The sequence below is a fragment of the Lissotriton vulgaris genome, chromosome 2_1 (genome assembly GCF_964263255.1).
Source record: "Lissotriton vulgaris chromosome 2_1, aLisVul1.2, whole genome shotgun sequence".
Classification (NCBI taxonomy): domain Eukaryota; kingdom Metazoa; phylum Chordata; class Amphibia; order Caudata; family Salamandridae; genus Lissotriton; species Lissotriton vulgaris.
This window is the reverse complement of record NC_141687.1, coordinates 671,046,487-671,073,694: the sequence shown is the minus strand read 5'-3', so window position 1 is coordinate 671,073,694 and position 27,208 is coordinate 671,046,487. Positions and strand designations below refer to the sequence as shown.

Here is a 27,208-nt window from a genome sequence, read left to right as displayed (position 1 = left end):
TTGGAGTTCCCCAGCGTTGAAACACTTCCTCCAGAATGACTTGATCCAATTCCCACTCGTGACAAGTCGATTTTAGACGACTTAAAGTGTCTGCTTTCATGTTGAGAGTGCCTGGTAGATGCTCTGCTGAAAGAATTCTCTTGTGGAGAATCGCCCATTCCCATATCTTTTGGGCTTCCTTCGAGAGCAGACGTGATCTCATACCTCCATGTTTGTTTATGTAATGCATGGCCGTTGTGTTGTTTGTCCCGGCCAGCACTGTTGGATGTTGAACTTTTGGCCTAAAAGCTTGCAAGGCTAGGCGAACCGCTCTGAGTTCTAAGAGATTGATATGAAGAAGACACTCTTCAGCATTCCAGTGATTGCTGACTTGGAGGTCCTGTAAGACAGCGCCCCAACCTTCCATTGAGGCATCTGTGGTTAGAATCAGAGGGGATGAAGCCATTCTGAAAGAGACCTTTTGAGATGTTCTCCTTGATAGCCCACCAACCAGCCGCTTTTCTCATGAGTGGAGTGATCCTGTTCTTGTCCTCGAAAGAACCTTCCACCTGGCGCCATTGTATGTCTAGCTGTTCTTGCAAGGGACGCATTCTCAGTCTGCAATGCGGAACTAATGGTATGCAAGATAAGATCGATTCTAGGAAAAACTTGATTTGATGAACTGTCAGGAATCGTCTTCTTCGTAAATGGTTGGCAGAGCAGATTAGCTTCTTTTGTCTTTCTTCAGTAGGAAAAGCCTTGCAGCTTCTTGTATCCAGAATGGCACCCAGGAACCTGACCCTTCAGGATGGAACAAAGACTGATTTTTCCTTGTTGAGATTTAGATCCAGGGGATTGAAAAGTTGGATGCAACTTTTGACTGACCTTGTCGTTGCTGGAGTCGATGGAGCCTTTATTAACCAGTCGTCTAGGTATGGGAAAACCTCTAGGGATTGTTTTCTTAGGAATGCTGCTACCAGGGCCTTCACCTTCGTGAATATCCGCGGCGCGGAACGGAGCACGAACGGTAGAACTTTGAACTGAAAGTGGCTCTTGGCTACTGTGAAGCGTAAATATTTTCTGTGAGATGGGTGGATCGGGACGTGGAAATATACGTCCTGGAGATCCAGGGTCGCCATGTAATCCCCTGGATTTAGAAGACACAAGACGTCTTGAAGAGAGACCATTCGAAAAGAGAGTTTTATGAGATAGGTGTTGAGCTCCCTCAGATCTAAGATTGGGCGCCACTTTTCCTACGTCTTGTGAATGAGAGAGTGGCACTGGATCTATCGCTCCTTTGTTGAGCAGATGACAAACTTCGAGACGGAGAAGATGCAGATGTTTTGACTCTGGCGCGAGGGGATCTGGGAGGTGGGAGGTTTTGGAATTCTAATGTGTGGCCAAATTGAACAATATTCAGGACTCACCGATCTGTTGATATGATCTTCCAGCAATCAAGAAAATTTGTAATCCTGCCCCATAATGATGTTACAAGGAGTGGAGGACCAGTAGACAGAGCCAGGAAGCCGCTATTAGAGTTTTGAGGTGTCTCTCCCCTGCAGTCGTTGTCTACCTCTGGAAGATTGGCGAGAGACAGACGCCGATTGTTTTTGCCGCTGAGAATATTGAGGTTTAAATGATTGAGAGGACTGTGAATAGGAAGAGTAGCGTTGTTGATAACCTCCCCTATATGTAAAGAATCCTTTACCTCTCGCACCCCTGAAAGGTACTTTTCGATATTGAAGTGTGCCCAAAGATTTTGCTGTTTCTGTATCTTTTTTAATGTATTGTAAAGCATCATCTATATGCTTGCCAAACAGCACATCCTCTTTGAAGGGCAGATCCAGAATTTTATTCTGCACCTACGGGCGAAACCAGGTACATCTCAGCCAACCTTGAAGCCTCAGGACCGCTGAACCTGCTAAGGCGCGAAAAGCTGTTGTAGCAATGTCCATTGCACAATCTATAATCTCAGATGAAGATCGTTCACCTTCTTCTAGGATCTTCCTCGCTTTCGTCTTGGCACTATCAGGAAGCTGATCAATGAAAGGGGAAAGATCGCACCACATTTGGGGATCATATCGTCCCAAAATTGCTAGTGCCTTTGAGGCCCTAACCAGGAGGCTAGACATAGAGGAGAACCTCTTGCCTACTTTTTCCAGGCACCTCCCCTCTTTGTTTGGCGGTGCTGTCAGGGGTGCCGTCGGGTTCCTTGACTTTCTTTGGGCCGCCTGAGAAATAACAGAGTCCGGTTTAGGTTGTCCAATAAGACAGGCAGGACTGTCGTCCGGAGCTTTATATTTTTTCTCCAGGCGCAGTAGAACCGGAGTTACAGTTGCTGGAGACTGCATAACCTTCTTGCCTTCATTCCAAACATTTTCTACAAAGAGTATGGAACAAATGGATTTTTTGTAGGGCTCTTTAAAATCATAGAGGAAACAGTGTGAATGTAACACAGGAGCAGGAATGTCAAATCTTTTTGATGCCCTTTCCATCAGATTATGGAAACCTATGTCCACAGGAGGCGAATCCACCGGGTCCGAGGATGGATCCGGGATAACATAATCGTCCCATTCTGTATTAGGATCTTGGGTCTGTTCTACATTCTGGCCTTCATCTGATGATTCATCATCATCATCATCATCATCATCATCATCATCATCATCATCATCATCATCATCATCATCAGGTACTGTCACTATATCATGTTTTCTATCTAAGGTTGTTCTCCCTGCCTTTGAGAGGTTGATGCCACAGAAACAGGAGGTTGCTGATGTGGTGGCGGAGGAGGTTGCTGATGTGGTGGCGGAGGAGGTTGCTGAGGTGGTGGCGGAGGAGGCTGTATTGTTCCGGAGGTGTCTGATGGGAACATCCTCTTGTAATCCAAAAACATTAGTTGTAAATCATTTATAAGTGAAGATGGCATGGCAACCATACCTTGTCCTGGTGGTTCCTGATATGTCTCACGTGGAGTAAAATGAGTTTCTGGATGATGCGGATCCAGATAATAGTCCTCTGAGTCAGAGTCCTGGTACTTCACCTGAAGTTGTGAAGGACAATAAGCATCTTCATATGGACTCATCCTCATCAGAATATTCCTCGTCCAGACATAGAGGTGGAGGCAATGGTGTTACCCTACAGGGTGATGTAATTTTAGGTGTTATTAGTCTTTTCCTGATGGAAATTTTCACTTTTTGGATCGTCAGCGGTGTCGTCGACAAGGGAATCATCGTCGTCGTTGGAAGCGTCGTCGGCGGCGGAGTAATCGTCGACGGAGGGCTGATCGTCGACAGTACCGTCGACTAGGTTGACGTCAGGACCATAGTCGCCGTAGCCATCGTCTTCGTCAACACTATTGTTGGCGACATCATCGTCGAGGTTGTTATTCTCGTCGAAGAAGGGTGTAACGTCGACGGAGTCATCGTCGATGATGCTCTCGACGACGGGCCCGTCGACGGAGCAGAAATTGAAACCATTTGAGTTTTTGACGTCGACGTACCTGAGGAGATTGTCGTCGACGGACACATTTTCGTCTCTCCCTTCACTTCCTGAGACGTACTCGAAGGTTTCTTGATGGTCTTCTCCATTTCTGATGGCGACGAGGCAACAGAAAGGCCTTGACTTGACTTTTTTCCAGAGGACGCCTCAGGATGATGTCCTTCTTTCTCCTTTGGGTGATGAGGAGATTTTTTGGGACTAAGCCTTTTAGACCTTTCAGAGGTCTTTTGAGAGGCTTTAGCAGGAGGTTAGGCTGAAGTAGAAGGGGAAGACCTACCCCTTTTTGTAGACCTCCTCAAAGATGTAGCTGAGGAAGAATCTTCACTGTCACTAGACAGAACCTCCTTCCGAGACTTCATTTTCTGTAGCCAAGTCAGAAGTCTTCCTTCTCGGTCTCTCAGAGTTTTGGTTGAGAAGGTCCTGCAGATCTTACACTCTGAGTCTTTGAGGCTTTCTCAAGAGGGTTTGATGGGGTGAGGCTAATCTGATTGGCTGTTGCAAAATATTGGTCTCTTTTACAAAAAGAGGTAGATAGGCTACAAAATTAGATAAGTCCTAGGCCTTACTTTCTCTTTTGTACATACTGCTATGGTATTTTATATTTACCGAGGATCCCAGGCTGACGACGGGGAATGATACAAAGCATGGGAATCTATGAAAGTTCCAGTACTGGGGCAACCTAGCATTTCTGGGTATGTGAACTGGACCCTGCAAAATGTTCTACCTCTCCTTGTCAGTGCTGGGGTCCTGTAAGGCAGCATCCCAGCGACACCTCAGTGAAGTCAGTGAGTGTGCTGTGTGTGTGAGCAAAGAGTCAGCGAACCACTTAATAAGGCGCCTCTCTGTGCCCATGGTGTGAACGTATTGGACAGTGTGGTGCATTGCAGGTTCCTTCCATATATCGCCCCACTACACCCTCAGTTCCGCAAGCAGGAAGGCATGGGGCAGAAACTGTCCCTGAGGGAGCCCTTCGTCTGTCACTAGCTCTATAAAGGGTGTCAGCTGTTCGTCCCTTTAAAGATCGCCCAATGTTTGCAGTCCCACTGCTTTCCAGGCAGGGAGATCCACACTCATGACGCAGTTCTCGCCTTTAGGCGTGCCTAGGAGGGGCAGGGCTGGCGCAAATGGGGTACAGTCCCTAGTGAGTAATAAAGCGCACTTAAAAGTACCTATGGGCCACGGCTAGCATTAGCTGCTCTGGGGTCTTGTCCCAGGTTCCAGGGTAGAATAGGCGAAGAATGGATGAGCTTGACCAGACCTGATGGTATGCAGCTGTGTCTTCTGTGTGTTGCCCACTCATCCATCTAGCCACCCACTGGGGTTAAGCTGCTAGATAATAATGTTCTATGTGGGGTACTGTAAGGCCTCCCCGATACACAGACAAATAAAGCTTAGCGCAACCCGGCAGCAAGAGCCCTTCCAAATGAAATCACGCATCATGCGCTCAAAGGAGCGGAACACTGGGGGCAGATAGAGAGACTAGTTTGCAAAGGAATATAAACGCCTGGGCAGCACCACCATTTTTAGCAGGGCAATGCGGCATGAAACTCTTGTTTAGAAAACTTATTTTTTATATGATCATTTTTGATAAGATTCTAATAACAAAACACACAGAAGAGTTGTCATGTTAATCAACTTCCAATACATAAAAATTTCATGAAATGGTACAAGAGACAAAAGGAACATCAGCCCAGAAGTTAATAGGACAATAAAAACATGACACGCAATTCAGTCATTCAGCCAATCAACAACAAGCTCACTATCATACAATACATACAATCATACTCAATCAAAGCATAATTTCATCATACATCAGGAAAAAGAGCGCCGACGCGCGTTTCGGAAAAGACAGTTATTTAGGAAATTCCTTCATCAGGGCGCATTTTATCATTCCATTAATCTGCGCGGTCTTCAAAGATCCAATTTGTAGTGTCAAGTCAAATAGTCAGATAATTTATGGTCTCAATAAAGGGCTGACGAAGCATATCTCAAAGCACAGCGCTACTGCAAATATCTTCGGTTCTTAGAAGAAATGGAAATACAGGTCTCAAAAGAGTTCAGCTAAATACGATCGGTGCGGGAGGGACGTCAGAATAACCTCACCGTTACGTTTGTCTGTCTATGATGGCGGCCAAGATGGGGAGAGACGGAATGAGGGGCTGTTCGAGTCTATTCTGGGCGAAGACGCTTGTTCAGAAAAAGCGTTCCAAGCATTTCCTCCTGTGAATATCCGAGGAGATGCTTTCGGATTTTTGATTGATGCCGAGAATTTACTACTGCCTGTATACGATTCTCCTGGACGGTACATAGACGCGTGAATTCGGTGTGGCGTACGGCGGGAATCCTCCGTATGTATACGGGAGCAGAGTGGCAATTTTGGTGGTGCCACTCTGTTAGAAAATTCCAAGAATCTTGTCACCACACGGATGTGCAGAAGCTGTTTCCTGACATACCCCTGGTGTGGCTACTATTGTTGTCAGGGGTACCTTTAACAATGCATAGGTCCGCTCACTATGTAACAGGTGAGTGAGGTATCTTAATTCAGTTTCCTGCTCTGTGCTTGCTTCAATTTTTCTGCTATCTCTGCACCATTTAATGTATCTGCTGCATTTTGCATCATAACCTTGTTCTTGCTTCTCGAAGGATTTCCATCGTCTTGGGTAGATGCTGCAGATGCAGCATAGGTCGAGTCAGAGTACCATGTCTATCTGGCCCATTTTGGGGGCTATGATTATGAGTTTTGTCCCTGGTTGTTTGCTTTTGTCCAGTACCCTTGATATCAGGGGAATCGGAGGGTAACCACATGCAAATCTCCCTGCCCAGTTTTTTTGACAGGGCATTCCCTTCTGACTGGTGGTGTCGAAACCTGGAGGCGAAGTGTTGGCATTTTGTGTTTTTTGCTGTTGCGAACAGGCCTATTTTAGGCTTCCCTAAAAATTGAAAATGATCTCCAGTGTTTCAGTTTCCATTTGTGGGAGGTGCTTTCCTGCCTGCTTAACTAGCCTGCCCAATGTTCTGTTTTCCTGGTAGGTGGATTGTTTGTTTTATGATTTGTCTTGGTATTGTCCAGCTCCATATTTCTTGGGCTAGTTTGCTTAGGGTTTACTATTTCGAGCCTCCCTGTTTGTTGAGAGAAGACATGGTTGTTGTGTTGTCTGTTTGGATTAGTACAGTCTGACTGATGTGTGATTGGAAAGCCCTCAGGCTAGGAAAACTGTCTTCATTTCCAGGTAATTGATGTGTTGCTTGCACCTCTGTTTTGAATCCAGACACTCGGATCCAGGCATGTCTTCTTAATGTTGCTCCTGTGCACATGTGCCTGCTGGCAGTATCTGCTGCACCTAAGGCTGACTTTAGGCTGGTGTTAGCAATGTTCTTTCCCTCTTGAATCCACGCCTTGGCTCTTTTCCTGTAATATTCTGGGAGATGCTGCAAGAGGGACTCCATCTCGTTCCATTGTCGGTGGCCATATCTGATTAAGAGGGTACTGGAGTTAGCGATCCTCCATTGAGTTGCTGCTTCCCTCTCCATTCTCCTACCCACAATGTCAAGTCTTTCACTTTCCTTTTCAGGTGGTGGGTCTGTGGATGTGTGGGCGTTGTTCCTTTTCTTGGCGGTTGCTACAATTTATGAGTCCACAGTAATGTTTCCCCTGATGGATTTAGGGTCTCGAGTAGAAGGTTTGTTTTATTTCTACTCTGGGTGCTACAGTCCTTGCAGTGACTGGTTCCCGAATGCCTCCTTCCCTTGGTCTAATATGCTAGGGAGCATGGGTAGATAACGGTTTCCTATGTGAAATGGCATTAACGTTTCATGGAGGAAATATTAATCTCCTCTTTCCTCCTCTAAGTGAACACCATAGGTCTCCGCTGCTGTTTTGAGAAAGCTATTGTAGAGGGATAGGTCATGTATGGTGGAGATGATCTCAAAGGTTAGTTATTCACTCTTTCCTCCAGGGACCTGATGTTGAGATCGTACATGATTCTTCGTCGAACCCCCTTGCATTTTCAACCTCCTCAGGTTCGCATACATCTCTTCCTGCTACTCTTCATTAAGTTCTGGACTTACTGGGGCCTCCAAGGAAGACTGGTCATCTTCTGTGCCAGTTGAAGTTGAAGGCTTTGCGGGAATTCCTTCAAGGAGTCGAACTTCTTCTTCCTTTGCAGGAGATTGGCCATTATAGCCGCAAGCCTTCTCTTTTTGCATTCGACCTTGAGTGCCTTTTGTTCGTCAAGCATCAAGCGCCTTTTGTTCGTCGTGAAGCATCAATGAAACCACCGTCTTCGAAACCTTGTTCTGGTCTTTCGCTCCGTCTTGAGCGGATGACTGCGTCAAAGGTTTCGACAGTATCTTCCCTCATCGGTATTCCTGGGTTGAGGACTATTGCCTGAGAGCTTAATATCTGAGCCATTAAGTGGTTTAGTTACCTTCAAACTATTCTTTTCGGTATCATGCACTGCTTTTTTTGCCTCTTTTCTTCTGCATCAGCCGCGCAGATTTTGGCATCCATGAGCTGTCCTGGCTTCCCTGACAATATCCCCATTGTCACTGGATAGACCAAGATCCTTTGCCGAAACCTGCATCCTCTGAGTGCAGGCCACAGCGTAGTGCTCTAGCCTCTGTCACCTACGAACTTTTAGAGTCATGAGTACAAACGCAGTGCAAGCCTCACAGTCTTCATCCCTGTGATCTTTTGGGAGGCAAAGGTTGCAGACTTTGCGGGGGCAGTTGGGCAGAATTTAAAGTGAGTGTTTTATATGAACCTTCTCTGCCATCATTCTCTGACCACGTGATTGTTACCGGGCGTTCCTGCATCGGGCGGAAAAAAAAAGTACTGCTCTTTTTAGAGATTTGGTCACTTTTCTGTAAAAATATTTGATTCTCTTGAAAAACTTTCAGCGCTCCTCTGTCGTGCTTCCAGACCCAACGGCGGATAAAAGAATCTGAAGATGGCCAGCATGGATCGGAACTTCCGCAGCGCTGTCTGATGTCACCCAGGGGATGGGCTTACCACAAAATTGTGACCGACAATGCCCACAAAAATTAACAATTCCATACCTTGCCACTAGATGGCGGAATAATGCACAGAATATGAATCCGGAAAAGGATTCATGCAGAATTACTTACAATCCGTCCATTTCTACTTCAGAGTGGTGGATATTACGCCCTGTTGACAACATGGCTGCAAAGCTCGATTTTTAAACTCTTGCAATGGGTTTACAGCAAGTAGACCAGATCCCCGGTATATTCAGTCGAAACACTCTGGAATAGTTACTACTTTTACCGCAGGAAAGTTATGCCAGCAATGGCTAGAACACCCCACCTTGTCTGCATTTAAAGACCACTTAAAAGGTTGAGAGAGATTGATCAGATAAATCTTGAAAAAGCATTGGCAGTTGTCAATAATGGGGTGACTACATTGTCCACACACATTTATTCTTTGAATAATATTGTTTCATCTGCAGTTTATATTATACAGAATGACATGTCTATGCTTCAATATGGCCACATACAGTTGAGATAAATTTTACAGTTAAGCTGGACATTGTAGGTTTTCAAATTAAATTGCGTACCATGAAAATATTTATTTACAACTGAATTGTTTTTGCCTTATAATTTTGCACGTATTCAGAAAGTTGTGTAAAAAAGATATCAACTTACTTATCGGCTTCATATAGAAAAGTTAAAAAAAAATTGCCTTTTAATGAAGCTGAACCCCTATCAGCTACATGGCTGATTCACAAATTAATTTCTTTACCTCTACCAACTTTTCATTTCACCTCATGTCTAAAACATGCAGCTTGTATTTTGCCCTTTCAGTACAAATGTATGCACGAAAACAAAGAAGTTTTGGTTAGTCTACACAACTGTACAACTGTACAACTTCTTTAGGACACTTCTTCGTTTGCAGGGAGATAACACTTCATGGTGTTTGTAATGCCTCAATGGCTAGCCTTGTGTGTTATCTGAAGGGTATTCCGATGCCCCTGATAAAGTATGAATTCTTGCTACTTTTCAATGGCATCAACTTAATTGTAAATGATCAGAGGTGCTGTGCAATGAAACTAGGTTCCCTTTTTTTAGTATCTGTTTCCAATGGTGTGACTTGCAGTATGAAGGTCTCATTTCCTCCTACGCATTCTCTTGGGGAACTTACTTTGTGACCGGAAGTTCTTCTTTCACAGATTAACTTTGATCGGTTAAGCCGAATTAAAGTGTTATTGTTTCAAAAAGATGTGGCTTTAACATCTGCCCAAGAAACTTTTGTTCACCAAGTAGCACGTTCCTCTTCTAAGGATCAATACCTGTTATGCATTCAATTGCCACAGCTTTTTGGTGAGCTGATACACCTTACTTTTAATACTTTTAACACCACTGGAGTGGCACACTTTTTATAGTGATTGGGTCCGGATTTGTGTCAAAATCCTCTAATTTCACAGTTGGAGAAAGAAAAGTAAATTTAAGAAGACAAACTGACTTTTGACTGCTGTCTCTGAATGCAGAGCAAATGCGAGAAGATAAAAACAAAATATAACATCATCTTTATTGCTCAATCACTTGTGGTTGAACAGAACACCTGGCGTCAGGTCACCAGTACGGACCAGCAGGCCCTAAAAATAGCTCGCCCTGAATAAATCTGGCTCGCCATTGCGAGTGGCTGAGTACATTTCTCGAGGCCTATCCTTATGTGGTCAAACTACTGACCAACTATGCTAGACAGTGGGCCCTAACGTGTAAAGCCACAGTATAGCCGAACCCCCCAAAAATGTAAATGTGATTGAATTCATTGTAGCTGAATTCAAACTTTGGAACTTCTTTCCCAACTCCAAATACAAACACAACCAAACCTACTGAACGTCAGGACTACTAAAAACGCATTTCTTTTGGCTCCATCTGTATTTTCTTATTTGCATATGCCGCAGTGCTTCCAATTGCAATTAGAATTCTATATGTTACTCTTTCATCAAGTTTTTAATTCAAGTTTTGTTGTAACCTTAACAGTTCTTTGTAAAGCCTGTTACCGTCTTTTTGATATAGCAACACTATATCATATGTTAAAAAGGGTCGTCGCGTGTAGAGAAAAAACATCTGCACCTATAGACATTCTAAAACATCCCTTTGTTTGTGGATGTCTACTTCGGTTTTGAGCCCTATTGTGACTTAATTTACTGCATAGCCTTTTAAGTAAATACTATAAAATAAAAAGGCTTTTCAAGAAAATTTAGACTCTCAGAGTATGAATTACTTTTTTTCCATTTAGGGGTAGGGAGAAGAATAGTGAACAGTAACCACTGGTAAAATCAGCAACGTCATTTAAAGAGATTTAAAGAGATAAGTTTGGGAAGACTCCCTTTTTATTTTTGAAAGGCCCTTTCATGGGTGTTACTACACAACACAGAAAAAGTTCATAATGGAGTATATGCCATTTTTTATTTGGAGGGATGAGCTTAAAACAACTTGTTATTTATAGAATCTGGTACCAACTCTTTGTTATAGATCAACGTTTTTAAGAATGGCAATGATGGACTAAAGTAACCTACAAGAAGTCTAAATACTAAATAAAACAAAAAGCACTGACACAGTACAATCACAAGATATGTCGGCTGTCAAGAGGCTTCCCCCAATAGTTCACCAACAGAGGTTACACTTCATGCCATACTTTGGTGGTTTACTTGCCCATTTCACTTGATATGTTCCGTACAGTCCCACAACTTGAGTTGGTCTGCTGTGAGCTTGCTGAATCCTGTCCATTGCCTGTCAAAAGAATAAAAGATAAGTTAAACGCTACCAGGTGTGTGTGCATTGCCCAGAAAGGAAATGTATGTCCTTTTGATTTAACACACCTGTCAAGGAACAAACTAGGAACCATATTATCAGTTAATAGTTCCCAGACAGTGTGAGCTCTTTCTTAGGATACAGCAACCCTAACTAGCCTGCATTGTGCAGATAGGCAGTTGCTTACAAATATACCTAAAAGAAAACCATTGACAGTCTCTCTTATGAGGAAGAATATAACCCACAGTACATCATTGCATAAGTACTCTAGGCATTTTTAAAGTGCTTGATCCTGAAAAACAACACATGTTAGAGGGATGCTAAATAAATCTTCATTAAACTAGTGTCTACTCACCAAAGGGGTATGGTCATCAGAATATTTCATAGGATGTAAATCTAGAGTCGTCACAAAGTCAAATCATTGCTTTCAATTTGCTATGAAAACAACACTCTGTATAAACTTTAAGTAACATGTTGCAGCAACCAAAAGTGGTATTTTAAAACACAGTGAGACGTCTGGGAGTTCAAACAACTTCACTTATTTGAAATGTTCTTTTTGTTTAAAAAAAAAAAAACAGTTCTACCTTCTAGAACAGCAGTATTCCCAACCTATTGTGACCTGACTTTGATGCAGAATGCGAGATGTAGCAATAGTATAAAGGTAAGTGGGATAACTGTAGTTGAGCAACAAACAAGTACATCATCACAATCTGTTGTGGTTTACCAATGTTCCACACACATTTTACAAAATTGAAAGGGGCAAATATAGGATGAAAAAGGTTTTATAGTAAACACATTGCATATCACATGTAGCAATCAAATCCTTGCCTCTTCATATAGAGATACAAAGATACTGCGCTATAGGCCTACCATTCACAGAAAGTGTTGAGGATCTTACTTTTTGTTTATTACATGAAATAGTTTTTAAAGGGATTTACACTGGCTGGAAGATGTTCATGGTTCTATACATGCTAACTAGTTTTCTTGCTTACACTTTTGTTTCTCTGCTAAGGCAGTTAGTTTCGCATTGTATTGCACTAAATGTAACAATTTTAATGTAGAATACATTAGCAGTTTTCTATTCACTCTCATAGTTTAGAAAACTGCTATTACATATAAGTGCAAGCTGCTTTTATCCAGTTTGACAAATAGTGTAGATGGAGAGCAGGTGTTTGAAATCGGCAGGCACTACCAGATTTTGAGTAGCCCCCAAGTATTTGGGAGGGTTGGAGGGAAGACACAATGTGACCAGATGGAAAATACCTGCCACTCTCAATGGGAAGCAGGTACTTCTATCTTCTAAATCAATGTACATGTAGAGCTAAAGAAGAGTTGCTAAACGTGAGCACATACTATAACGAAGATTTGGTCTAATGGTCAGAGGTGCTGAGTATGGCACTGAGGAACAAGGTACGCAGCCCCCTCTCCCCCTTTTGATCAGCTCAACATCCCATGTTTCTGGGCAAATCACTTATACTGCCCCTCATGCCTTAGAAAATATGAACCTGACCATACGTAATGCAGCCTGAAACTTGTGGAAGTGGTATAATGCTCTTGGGCCAAGCTTGCACTATAGCTAATAAAAACAACAACTGCAAAATTCACTTTTAGGCAAAACTACCAGTGACAAAATCCGGGTTCTACTTCCCTTGCACATGAACCCCGCTCACCATGTTTCTCCATTGAAACATCAAGAGGTTTATCAGGTTGAAAGGATGTACATTCCTCTTTCCATGTTTTGCGTTTCTTTGGTGGTGGTTCAGCCTTAGTCTTTGGCTGTTTTGCTTTGGATTTCGGTCCATGAGGTTCATGAGTTTTGTTACCAGTCAACTTAGTTTGTCCAGTTCTGCAAGTATATAAAAAAAGACATTTAAGTTATTGAAATCTGAGAATGCAATCATATCACCTACCTAATTGTGGAAGTTGAAGAATGATTCTACTAGGCTGAAATATTTTTTCATTTAACAATAATAACTTGAAATGTTAGCAGTTTCTTGCACTGGAACATAACAAGCTCCCAAGAAAATACAGAAGGGGCCAAACATTTTTATCCCCCTTTTCCATGTATTTGAGAGGGGTGTGAGGTATGAATGGTTCCATATTCAACACATTTGTGAATCTAACTGCCTCTGCCAGATGCTACTCAGGTGCAATGATGTAAGATTGTATTGAACGACCTTAGAACAAAGAGAGTCACTCTAGCCCCCACTTACTAGACACGATCGACACAGTGTTGGAGGCCAGGCAATATGGCATGGCCTGCATAGTGTGAGGAAGAACGATGGGTTGGAATGCCTCCCCAAGCGATTGCCAGTGGTAAGACTTATTGCAAGCATTCCTCCCATCACCTTTTTTGCGTTTGATGTACAGCCCTAAGTAAGAAGGATATGCCCAGACATCGGTCCTATATCCCCTGTGTCATAGGAGTCAAGCTAAGAAAAGACACAATCAGGGCAAAACCATTCTTGGGTTGCTCGAGTTCCAATTAAGAGGACCTGGCATGGCAGTTCTGGCTCGACTGTTCCAACTGGAACAGGGTGAACAGTGAATTAAGTATGGCTGGGTACAAACTCGGGTGGAATGGAGGGCAAAAGAACAATGGGTTGGAATGCAACCCGAGGGACTGCTAGTGGTTAAACTTATCAAAACATATTGTAAACATTCCTGCAATCATCTTTTTGTGTTTCACGCAATAAGACAAAACATTGTATGATGATGGATTCTTACTGGAGAATTATCAGTGTCTCTCTCAGACAAACTTCGAGTGGTATGCCTGGGTGCACAATGGTGGGGAATATGCCAGTGACAATGAAAGACTATTGTAACTGTGCCTACAATTACTTTTTTATCGTAGGTCTTACGCCCATTATTCTAGAATAACATGTATGTCAAAATACTTAGCATGGCACTGGTAGTCACATTACTTTGAAATGTGTTGAGTTTAGTCCACCCACACTAATCCATATTTATTCCACATTGGACTACAACTGCTAATTGCAGACAACTAAAAGGCATTTAACACTTCTAACTGGCAAATTCACCCCTACGTTTTGTATGATTAAAATTGTGGGCTCGGTTTTAAAAGTTGAACTAGGCTCCTTTATGCGGGCCCAAGGTCAGGTTTAAAACTGGAAATAAAATCTGACTGCTGAATTACAGAGCAAACCACCTGACACGGTTGTTCATTATTGATGTTTATATGTTCGAGACACTTACAGGGAAGCCCAGTTCAGGTAAAAGGGAAGGCAGATTAGGACAGGTGACACTGGGCATATTGCAATGACACTTGCATAGGATATGTTTATTTTTCTGAGTGATCCCATATGATTAAAGACCCAATTATTAGATAATCTGGAAGACTCTGTGTTTTAATTATGTTTGCATAGAAACTGGAATGTCACTAATATTATCAACAAACAAAATGATGGAACAAGAAATAGAACTGCTACTAAACATTTGGCTCACTCAATAGTAGAATCATTCTATATATATCTTTATGGTTTGATTATTTAAAATCTTACAATGTACAATTACCATAATAAATACTTTTAGCATCTAAAACCAATAAAAATAAAAAATAGAAAAACACTTTCTTCATAAAATTCATTAAAGATCATTAAGATAATTCATTCAAGACTTAGTCTCCTAATTTTGTTTTTGCTATTAATAAAATTTTTACAAAGGTAACATTCATACCTATATCATTTGGTTGGAGACAACATTTCAGGGCTTGCTTACATGTCCGTATTCCACGTACATTAAAAGGGAATTTAAGTAAAGATTTCCTTTCATTTTGGAGTCCGGGACAAATACATAACCGATGGTCAATGTTATATTCTCCACTTTTACATAGTCTATATAATGTACACCTTTCTTTGATTTTCCAAGGAGGGAGGTGGCAAGTTCCCGGGAGTATTCCAAATCTTGCTTTGAGAAGGATTTTTTTTTTTCTGACCACGGGGTTTTCAAATAGTCTTGTACCTTCTTTTTTTTATATCCATTTATTATTGTCCAAGCATGTTTTCTTTTTGTAAGACTATCTTTGTCATTTAAGAGTGCTAGATGGTTTGTAGTTCTATTGATTATTTTTTTGAATGATACATTAGTTATAGTATTATTCCAAATTGAGGTGACCGCAAACTCTTTTATAGCTTCTTTAAGATAGTTCCATGCTGTTGTCTTTGTGTTATTACTTATCTCTTTCCATAATAACTGCGATATTTGGTTGTCGTGATCATTTTTAATCCATTTCCAGATTTTAATAAAGTGTCCCTTCCTCGCATAATACTGGTTCTTTAAACCAAACTCCAGTCTAATTTGGGCTGGCGAGGCATTAATTGGGAGGTGAAATACCGTATTTTCCGGAGTATAAGACGACTTTTTAACCCCTTAAAATGTTCTGGAAAGTCGGGGGTCGTCTTATACGCCGGATGCTAAATTTGAAGAAATTTGAAGAAATGTTTTCATGCGTTTTTACATAGCGCGGACTACACCCGAAGGTGTCAGACTGCTTCTGCATAATATAAAAATGGGCTGATGTGGTTGTTTTTCTACAGAAATCTTCCTGTAACAAATTGCTCAAGCAGTGAAAATATTAAGGCGTATTGGGCGCACTGGCTGGCGAGGGGCTGATCTTGTGTTAGTCTTGTGTTTGAGTTCCCTAAGCTGCACCATTTCCTGCCCACGCTTCGGACCCAGCCAGGGGCTCAAATCCGCCGTCCGTGCCCAGTGCCGGAGTTCCCCCTCCCCTCGCACCGCGCTTTACAGTAGGAACAGTATTGATACAAGAGGAACAATAACAAATCGACAAATTACAAAAGCAAACATTAAGTTACATGGATCAAAAGTGACAATAGCGAGCAACCAAAATACATGAGGTAGCAATCGGTACATTCCTGGAGAAAAAGTGATAAGTGTGCAGGTTACAAAAGCATACAAAGTACGAGCCAAAATAAAATAAAATACATTCTCAAAATGGCTATGCAGGACTGTGTTGGACTGCACTGGAAGTGGGGGTAGTCTTATACGGCGAGTATAGCACGAAACCTACATTTTATTAAGCAAAGTAGGGGGTCGTCTTATACGCCGGGTCGTCTTATACGCCGGAAAATACGGTAGTAATTTATATGTTTTGGATATAGCCTTATTTATTGTTTCAGTATCATTTCCCATTAATGGTTCACTGCCATATGTAATTGTTGGTAGCAGTCTTGCCCCTATAATCTTTAAAAGCGGCCCATATGTAAGGTTGCCCAGTGTTTTCTGCAGGATTCTAAATGCAGCAATTAGGGAGTTTGTCTTCCTTTGAATATCTCTTTTTTGCGGCTGATAATTACCCTTCTCATCAAACAGTACTCCCAAATACTTGTATACATCGACTTGCTCTAGTTGTAGGTTTTCCATATACCAATTACATTTTTGTCTTAATTTTTCGTTCTTAGAGACTACCATGATCTTCGTTTTAGTTTCATTATTCACCATCCCATTTTCCTCTGCATATGTACATGTTCAATTGATTAATCGCTGTAGCCCAATTTTTGTGTGGCTTAGAAGGATGGCATCATTGGCATACAGCAAGTTAGGAATATGCCAATCAGCTAATTTCGGGGGGTGTACGTTTAGTTTGTCTAAGGTCACCGTTAAATCTGCCAAGTACAAAATGAATAGAAGTGGGGCCAGTACGCAGCCTTGTTTTAGACCTTCGATGGCTGGGATTTCCTTCAATAGCGTTTTGCCATCCCCTATCCTTATACTAACCCAGGTTTTGCTATATAAGAGCTGGATCATTTTCAGCAAGGCCCTTGGAATATTCATTTCTCTGAGCTTTTTCTACAGCAGATTTCTTTGGACACAATCAAAGGCTGATTTAAAGTCTACGAAACATAGATAGAAGGGCTGCTTAAGTCTAATTGACTTGTTCATTATAAGAGATAATGCCAGGATGTTTGTAGATGTCCCTAAGCCTTTGACGAAGCCCGTTTGATTCAGTGGCAGAATCTTTTTTTCTATCGCCCATTCGTTCAACTCATTAAGTAGGATCCTAGCAAACAACTTAGCCTCGGTATCTTGAAGGGTAATGAGCCTATAATTTTCTGCAAGCGCCCACTTTCCTTTTTTATAAATTGGTGTAATTAATGACCCTCGCCATGACTCCGGGATAACGCCTTTCTCGATAACTTCATTGAATACCTTTTCTAAGTATGCTGCTGATAGATCTGGATTTTCTTTGAATAGGGCGAAAGGAATTCCATTCGGTCCTGGTGCCCCATCTTTCTGTTATTTAATTAATTTTTTTAGTTGATCCTTTGTTACTGTGATTGGGGTTTCCATATCACAATCATAGCTATTTGTAGATTGTGTTTCAATTTTTGCTTTTGTTATACCTTTCTGGTTTAAATGTTTTCTGAGAAATGTCACCCATTCTTGCTCAGTTAGAACAGAGGAAACAACCCTTTTGTTTGGTCTTGCCAGACCATTTATAATTTTCCAGAACTCTCTTGTATTTGTCTGATTACTTCAAAATATATGGAAGGTTCCCCTGTCGAATGTACACAGGTAGGGGTAAATACTTTAAGAAAAGAGAAAAATCTGTGGTTTACATACAGCTAAATAGAGTCATAAATGTGGACTTAAACTAGACTATGTTAAGGCAATACCAGTACATGTAGATTAGTCACTGCACTGCATTGTGGAAATGGTTTGAATATTCAAGCACTGTCCATTTCTATTTCTCCCAACATGATTATAATCAATAGACAAAGTCTAACAGGTAAACACACAACAACAACAATAGGACTTAAAAGATATAAACACAATTTATTAAAAATCCTCCCTGCAAGGGTTACAATCTAAATTAAATGCAATAAAATATTCACTTAGGTGAAATTAATCTAAAAACAGGTCAAAGTACAGAGGTCGACGCTGCGTTTCGGTGTTCGTTATTATTGGTTACACCTTCTTCAGGACACTTTGACGATTCACAAATCAATCTAGAGATTAAGAAAACATTTTTTTTAAATATATTTCTACAACACATGATCAGTCATTACTATACAGGGGTTACTGTCCTAGGTTAATTGCCTTATGACAAAAAATAAAGATTATAGTTATACCTGTTGATCAAAAAAGAGGAGGGGAAAGTGCTATTATGAGAACATATTTTTGTTCTCAAGCTGGCCTTCTATTGCCACCCTGGAGTTTTACGTGTTTGTTTGGGCAATTAGATACTCGTCATATCAATCAAAGTATCCGCTGGGTTTTAGTGATTATAATTAAACGTAGTTATCAGCAGTTTAAAAAATGTATTATTATTACCTGATATTATTTGAAGAATCTCTTTTTAAACATTAAGAGGACTTCTTGTTCAACCAGTTATGTATCTATCATCTGGTGTTCTCGCGTCATCTAATAATGCGATTTTTCTGTCACCTTAATAGGCGAAATAGAAAGAATCCTCAATAAAATGTGGGATTCGGACTAGAATGAAAAGCTCTTTTGAATAACTTTAGTTTTCCAGAATACCTGTTTTTTAAATCAAGGTGCAGTTTAAATAAACCACGGAGGAGCCACCGGACTTCTCTCTTCACTTTGAAGTATATATGGTGTGATGTCGGATCCTTGTTGCAATTATTGGAATGCCTGCGGAAAGGGCATATATATTATCACTGCCGTATATGGGCTACTTTTTAATTTCGTATTTGTAAAGGCCTTTTTACTCTGATTGGGACATTAAATAATGATACACTTACCACACTTATATAGCCTTCTTGTACTCGATGTGGGTATTTGAATAATGGCTTTTCATCACCTGTTCGGAGAAAGCGCGTTCGTTTTAATGTTCTTAATGGATAAAGCAGATTTTTTTACATTTGAATCTTTCTTTAATATCTGCTCTCGATATGCCATTGCAGAATATAGTATAAATTATTTGGACATGGGTTTGAAAGGATATATTTGACAGTTAATAAATATATCCATCTATATAACCCCAAGACTACATTTTAATCTAGTCTAGGTGCTCATACTTGAAGGCTTTTTTCAAAACTAATTAAAAAAGGCTACAAGACAGGGGTGTTCTTAACTTATATTCCTGGCCCCACTCCTTATCTTACAAATATTACGCAAAGAGACTACCTTGTTCTATCTACCAGACTACATTTCAATTTAGTCTAGGTGCTCATACTTGAAGGCTTTTTTCAAAACTAATTAAAAAAAGGCTACAAGACAGGGGTGTTCTTAACTTGTATTCCTGGCCCCACTCCTTAACAACCCTTTTGTTTGGTCTTGCCAGACCATTTATAATTTTCCAGAACTCTCTTATATTTGTCTGATTACTTGCATGGAATAATTTTGCCAAGAATACTTGTCTTGCCTGATTTTTCTCATTCCATATTCGTTTCCTCCAGTTTTGATTTACAGCCCTCAATTTGTCTGATATTTCCTCATTAGTGACAGGTTTCATAATTTGCCTTATCATCCTGTTTCGAGATCTTTTTAATTTCGTAATTGTATACGGCATGTTTATGTATGATTTGTTTTTCTTTCGTTCATCATTTTGATTAGTTTTATTTCGTTGGCTTTGTTGTGGAAATTGGGGTTTGACCAGCATCATAGTACATTTTACCCCCTGTTCAATCGAGGTTTCAGGTGTTCTTTCATTGAAGCAAATCTCTAGTATTCGCCTAACTTGTTCATTCATCACATTCTTATTATTAGTAGTCCAAATCAGTTTTTTATAGTTTACCGTTCCAATATGTCCCGGGACAGTTTGATACAGTTGATTTGCCTTATTCATAATGTTGATTGTTATTATCTGTTGGCAATGATCACTGTCCGTAACATTCTCTAGTTGATATGCGATGATGTTCTGGAAGATATTGAGAGATATCATTGTGTAGTCAATCCTTGTGCTTGACTTATGCTTGAAATATGTGTATGCCGGAGGTGTATCTTCTTTAAATCGACCATTTAGTATTCGCAGACCCATCGCTGCCATGTCTTTGACAAATGGTATACCAATTTTATTCCTGAAGGGCTTAGCTTCTTTTCCTAGACCCTGTTGAGGGATTGACCATTGATAATCCAGTGATTGACAAATGTCATCCCTTATAAAGGATGGGATTAGATTAAGGTTAAAGTCCCCAGTCATAATATAATCCGCTAGAGGGTCTGCCAACATTAGTTCCAATAGAAGTTTATTAAGTATCCCGCACGTTGTCTCCCTACTAGCGCGTGTTGGCTGTATATATACATTAATCAGATATAAGGACTTTGGTTTCTGATTCGTTGTTTTATACTTAATTAATTATTATAATGTTCGCACTTTTTGGATCGAGTCGTTCGTGCTCAACCTGTAAGTCAGTAGAGATAAATGTTGCTAGCCCTCCGCTTGGACGACCAAATGTATTGTTTTTATTTGCATATTCAAAATGACCTATGTATCCATGTAGAACAAATGGTTTGATTTCCCATGTTTCTTGTAAGAATATAATCTGAGACGGGAACAATATTGAATCTATGTGTGGATTATCAATCTTTGCTCCAAACCCGTTTATGTTCCATGAACACATTCGCAGTAGTCCCATCTCATCTACTTTGGCTGAAGGGCTCCTAGCAATAATAAATCATTGTTCCTTATTGCTATGTAATGACTTGGTAATCCATTTTTCATTTATTACCGAGTTTTTACCCATATTCCTTTGAGTCAACAATTCTCCCACTTTCCTCAGTGATCTTCCCCGGGCGTTTTTGAGTACTGGAACTATTTGCCTGTCTGTTTTAACATGCTTGGTATTTTCTTCAGTGATAAGCGGTATTGGATAAACCTTTGGGACTTGTTTAGTAATTAGTATACCCCAGGCTTTGAATGCCTGTCGTTCGGTCAGAATCAGATCTGCTATTACCGGGGAATTTACTGTAATTAGCGTGGGAGCCTGTGAACTCGTTTTTTCTGTCAAACTCAATAGAGTCAATATCCTCGCTCACTATGTTACAGAGGGACGGAATTGACTTGAATAATCTGAGTATACTGCATCGATTTAGGGTGTCTTGCCTACCTCTAGACTCAAATTCTGGTTTGAAAATAAGTTGTACTTTATTATTTGGTGGCTGATTATACTGAGGATCCTTTCCGTTTGGTTGGTTTGTTTTGTAATTAATTCTTTTTACCCCTTCACTTGTTTCAATAACCAACTGGTCCCATTCTGTCATTTTTGTGTTACTTTTGTCTTCCTCACTCATATTAGTTTTAGTGGATATTTCTGTTTTTTCATCGGCATATTGATATTGATGCTTAGTAGTTTTTTTATTATTACTTTTATTGGGGTCTTGTCCTTCCCTCTTTGAGGACTATTGGTAAATGGATCAGTATCTTCTTTCTCCTCCCCTTTGAGAAGCGCATCCTCTGATTGTGATGAACCAGCCAAGGCCCTTATGTCCTCCTCCTCTTCCATTATTCTCCTTACCTCCTGTTTTATTTTTTGATCTATATTCATCCATTCACCTTTTGGCTCTAGATTCCTCCTAGTACTGTTTTCATCCTGCTTAATTTGATCTTTCCCTTTTTGCGTTGTTTTACCGCTTTTTGCTGGATCAATTCCCTTAGATAATTTTTGTTCAAATAATGGGAAGTATTTGTTATTTCCAATCATATTCGTAATGCAACCTTTATTCCTTCCTTGGTTAATTCTATATCCTGCCTGTTCAAATCTAATGGTTTCTGCTGTTCTTGGTCAGTTTTGATTACAGCACTATCTTTAGCTATATTATATCCATTCACGTCTATAATATTTCTCTGTTCTTCATCTGCTTGTATTATAGCACAATGTATGGTTTTTACATTTTTTCTTGCTTTGCGTAATTTTTTCCTTTGGCGTTTTGACAGCATAGTGAAGCCATTAATGTCATCTTCCTTAGTTTCCTGTTCAACCCTAGTTTCAGTGTTAATAGTATCTTCCCTTGAGTGGTCCATTGAATGTACGTCCAATAAGTGTACGTCTAGTGTTGGGATTTTTTCAACTTGTACTATTGTTTTATCTGTGAGTTGGTTACTGATATAACTTCTGGGCCCTCATGATTTTCTATAAGGCTAATTAATTCATTATCCAACTTATTGATTGACTTGATGTTTTTAGTATGGTCTTTCTTTTTTTTCATAATTGTTACCATTTTTCATTTCCATGCTACGTTTATTATTCTATTATACTGTTCAAAACCTCAGGTATTGTTGCAAGTTTGTCTATAATAGTTGAATAGATACGTTCTGTAGTTGGTTTTTCATGATCTTTCTGCACTCTAATTATCAGTCCATTTAGCTGGGCAAGTTTATTATCAATCCCAGCAACAGTATTTGCCATCAGTTTTAGCAGCTCAATTTGTATATCCATTTTACTGGATTGGTATTGTAATGCTTGCAAAGTAAGAGTCGACGTTTGGTAGAAAATATCCCAACTTATCCCAATATTTTGTTGTTTTATTCCCAATTGGTTATTTTGTGTAGTCTTGTCATTAGAATCATTTTACATATTGGGACTGTAACACAGTAATAAATGGTCACTCACTAAGGTGAGAGGACGACAGGCTTATCCGCACCATCAGCACTTTCTGTTTGACCTACCCTGTACTCTCTGGTGTATCAGAGGTCTTGCAGGCTGGCATATGTTTCTTCCACACTTGATGAGAAATTGCTTCCCTTGCTTATGTTGATGGATGAGCCAGGAAGGAAGGCAGACCCATCCGGCCCTATATAAGAAAAGCTGGAATCTACACAGCAGGACCAATGACCATGACGACCGCCCGTGGGAAGAAAGGGAAGTGACAACATTTCAAAGTTGGAAGAGTTACTCTTACCTCTGCACATAAACCCTTCAATCAGAATCATATAATTTTATCCTTTCCAGTCATAACCAGACAGCCAGTGGCTTGTGTAAACCCTCCAAATTCACCCTGCTATATAAATCCTCCATCCATAGCACATGTTGGTCAGAGTAAACAGGAAAGATGGATGTAGGAATAATGCTCAAACAAATCTCATATGGATAAAATAGACAAATACTAACTAATGCTGGAAGACTTTAAGATGAAGAATGTAAAACATCATAGTTGAAAGATCATGTGACAGAAAATCCACTGTGATATTCCTATGTAGAAAATAGTTGTCAGCCATATTTAGAATAGTTTGATTCTTTGTTTAAGTGCATTGCAACAGCAACATAATACAGAATTACCAAGTTGGTAATCAGAGGGGAGGTGGTACTTACAAAAATGCTAACAATTAGAACTGCTTTTAACGATGGCCAATAAGCGTGTATACACCATGTTAAACAAATTAAAATTTCACTGTTCTTAAAAACATTATTCAGAGCGGGTATTACCTGGCAGATGGCGTAGGTTTGCTTGTTGGCTTTCTTGAACATATCCTCACATATTCTTTTTTATTGGCAGTTTCTATAAACTTAGCATACACCCGTTTGTACTTTGATTTTGCATCACCAAAGTATCCAAGGTACTAAAAAACAAAAATAATACTCATAATCAAGGACATTAATGATTTCACTTCAACACTTTAAAGCAGCATTTTTCCTTTCCATCACTGTTTTGACCTTTGACAGATTGGGACCTATGTGCTATATTCTTTTTTAAACTCCTACTCTTTTTTCCAATTCACTGTATTTTGTAGAAGGGAAAGTGTAATGGAACCACAGAGACATTATATATTTTCACTTAAAGTTAAATTGTCAATTGTTTAGCACTAGTTCACATATGTACTACATCAGGCAGGATCAGAAGCCATTGTGTTAGAAGAAATAAAACAATATACAGTACTTACATCTGAAACAGTAAATAGGTAAATTTCAACAAACTTTTGAAACTTAAAAAGCTTGTTTCTGCTTGTCAACTAAAACAAAGTCTTGGAAATTGAGACCTGCACCAGTAAACTATGTTTAAACAAAAAACCTAACCAACTACAGCTACTTTCACATGATCAAACCCATGATTTCCATTTCTAAAACAAAAAGGAGAGTATTAACTTTTAAAATCAAGTCTTCAATCTGAGTTTACCACAATTTGCAATCTCAAAAAGCAGTAAATGGCTAACTAATATAAAATATATGGTGAACACTGAAACTGCCACCAGGTAGTAAATTCAGTACCTTGGCTACGATAAAACTTTTAAAAAATGTGAATATCCCAAGCTTCCAGCACTAAAGTCTTGTTTTGTTACTCACACTATTAGTAGCAGAATATTGTCTTTGCCCATTACGCACTTCAGGAACAAACTTCTGCAGTAAAGCCTTTTGGACTCTCCAAATTGCAGGAGGCTCCTGACCAGTACTCAATGCCAGCTGGAAAGACCAAACAAAAATTCACAATCTGAATTGTTTCAAGCATGAAAAGCATACATTACAAATTGACCTAGTTTTTAAAACACTTTTCAATATATCTAAGGTTCATGTGAAGGAAAGAAAGATATGCTTTATTGTGCATGGTTAATTAAAACCTTTACAATATCAAAGAAAGAAAATTCAATTTATAAAAAAAACATAAATCAGATTTAAACGTGTTAAAACCAAAGATTCCGTCCATTAACAAACAAGAATACGTAGTAAGGTGGCAGTAACACAATTAAAAAAAAGGCTAACATATTATCGAACGATCTATTTATCCTTGAAAAAAGTACTTTTTAAAGTACTAAACTACCTCCCTAGCGGCCAAAAGAAGATAAAATAATGCCATTATACAAAAGAAAGTGGTTAAGTTTTAATAACAGATCAAAATGTCCCTATTGTATGATCTGTGTTGGTCGTTGTAAGGGACGATCAGAGATGTCGCTCTGGACGTTCGTCCTCTGGGGTACCACTGAGCTCGTCCTTTTGACCATTTACTGTGCTACTCAATTTGTTCGGTTCTTTCAGAATTTTGAAGCAAGCCACAGCTGTTTCAAGAAATTTTACCATTCGGCAACTCAGTTGGATGTCATCCCCTCTGAAGCAGGCTAGCACTGCTTGTCTGCAGGACCGTATCTTACGGCTGTTGAAAAGTGGTCGCAGGAGGGCGCGTCGATTTTGGGTGAGCTTGGCACAGGTAGTGATCAAATGGACTATATTTTCCTTGCCGTTACCACAGAGTCGACATGTTGTTGGTAAATGTGGCCGTAACCATGGGGGTAGGTGGGCCGCTAATGGCAGTAGCCCTGTGCGATATTTCAAGAATTTCTCCGTTATTTTTTGGGTAAAACCTATCTGTAGGTATGTTTGAGGCAAAGGCGCGGTGTATGATTGGACTGTGAGCCAACCATGGGCCCGCTCTGTTAGGGCGGCTTTGTCTCTCAGCAATGATTCATTGCGGACTGTCTTATTGACCATCTTTTGGAAGACTGCTGTTGAGCATGGAAGTAGCCAGAGTTGCTGTAGGCCAAGATCATCAATGGCTGCCTCCAGGTACCGCCTTGCCGGGCATGTTTCTTTGTTTTGAAGTTCCTTCCAGAGAAGAGCATTTAAGGTTTTCGGGTCTCCTCTGCTTAATTTATGCCAAGTGTTTATGTAGGCTCTCTTGCGTGCCAGCTCTTCTTTTTGTAACCCGAACTCTAGTCTCATTTGGGCAGGCGATGAATACCTTGGGAGGCCAAAAATCATACGTAGAGCTTTTGCCACTGTTTGGTCTAATAAAGGAGCGTCCCTCCCTCTCTTCACTACCGTAAGTAATGGCTGGGATTAGCATTGCCTGTATAACCTTTATGAGAGGATGTAAACTAGGACCAGAGGATGTGTTTTTTAAGTTTATGAGTGCCACCACAGCAATTAATCCTCTCCTTTTTATGGCTTTGCGTTGCGGTAAGTAATTGCCCTTATGGTCTATGATGACCCCCAAGTATCGATATTCGGAGACCTTTTCTAGTTTTCAGGATGACAAGAGCCAGTTATGTGTTGCTTTCTTCTCGGAAAGGTTGATGCACATAACTTTTGATTTTTTGCGGTTGATGTTAAGCCTATTGGTAGCAGAGTATCTTGAGGTGATGTCCAACAGCTGCTGGAGGCCAACCGGGGTCTGGCTGATGAGTAGCAGGTCGTCTGCATAGAATAAGTTTGAGATCTGAGAGCCCACTAGCTTTGGGGCGTGGGAGTTGCATTCGTTCAGAATAGATAAGTCTCCTATAAAAAGATTAAAAAGCATTGGGGCAAGTACACAGCCCTGTTTTACCCCTGTGTATGTTGGAATCTTTCTTGTAAGATAGTCGCCTGTGCCCAGCCTAACTCGCACCCATGTATCGCTATGAAGGAGAATTAATTGATTTAAAAGCAGCGGGGGGTGTTCAACTTATGTATCTTTTCCCACAGAAGGTTTCTATCAACATGGTCGAAAGCCGAGCTATAATCAATGTAACACAGGTAGAGTGGACGATTCGCTGCCTGGGCTGCATCAATTAATAAAGAAGGGGCTAGGATATTAGAGTTAGTTCCCATGCCTTTGCAAAAACCTGTTTGGTTGTATGGAATTGCTGAAGCCTCAGCTGCCCAGGATGTCAGTTCCTCTAGAAGCAGACCCGCAAAATAGTGTTTCAAAATGAGGTCGCACACTGCTCGTCCCATCAGCGTGTGACCCCGGAGCATGATGGTCGATGTAGTCGGTATCAGCGGGTGCGCTTCTACCCGAGTCTTGAGTCTTCAAGGTGTTCACTGGTGTGCTTGCCATCCCGGGACACGTGTTTCGAGGTCATTACCTCTCATCAGCAGGGATTAGGCGGGTGCAAGGGGTTGCTGCTTGGCTGCCGTAAATGTTCATAGGTCCAGATACCTCTTGTGGCACGCAGGTGCGTTGTCTCGAGGTCGTCACCTCCACCGGCTCAAGGGAGCCTGTATAAATAGTCTTTCCAAATGAGGTCGCACACTGCTCGTCCCATCAGCGTGTGACCCCGGAGCATGATGGTCCATGTAGTCGGTATCAGCGGGTGCGCTTC

At 40.6% G+C, this 27,208-nt stretch overlaps 1 protein-coding gene across 4 annotated transcripts in view; it reads right to left on the bottom strand.

Moving 5' to 3' along the window:
• Positions 1-27,208, bottom strand: part of QSER1 (glutamine and serine rich 1) — a 771,358-nt gene that overhangs the window by 343,521 nt on the left and 400,629 nt on the right. For all 4 annotated transcript variants that reach the window (XM_086955859.1, XM_086955857.1, XM_086955860.1 and 1 more), the window contains 4 exons: positions 24,480-24,596; positions 23,625-23,758; positions 12,924-13,099; positions 11,155-11,232 (listed from right to left, as the gene is read on the bottom strand). In XM_086955859.1, the coding sequence (XP_086811985.1) occupies positions 11,155-11,232; positions 12,924-13,099; positions 23,625-23,758; positions 24,480-24,596 (505 nt within the window). The remainder of the gene's footprint in view (positions 1-11,154; positions 11,233-12,923; positions 13,100-23,624; positions 23,759-24,479; positions 24,597-27,208) is intronic.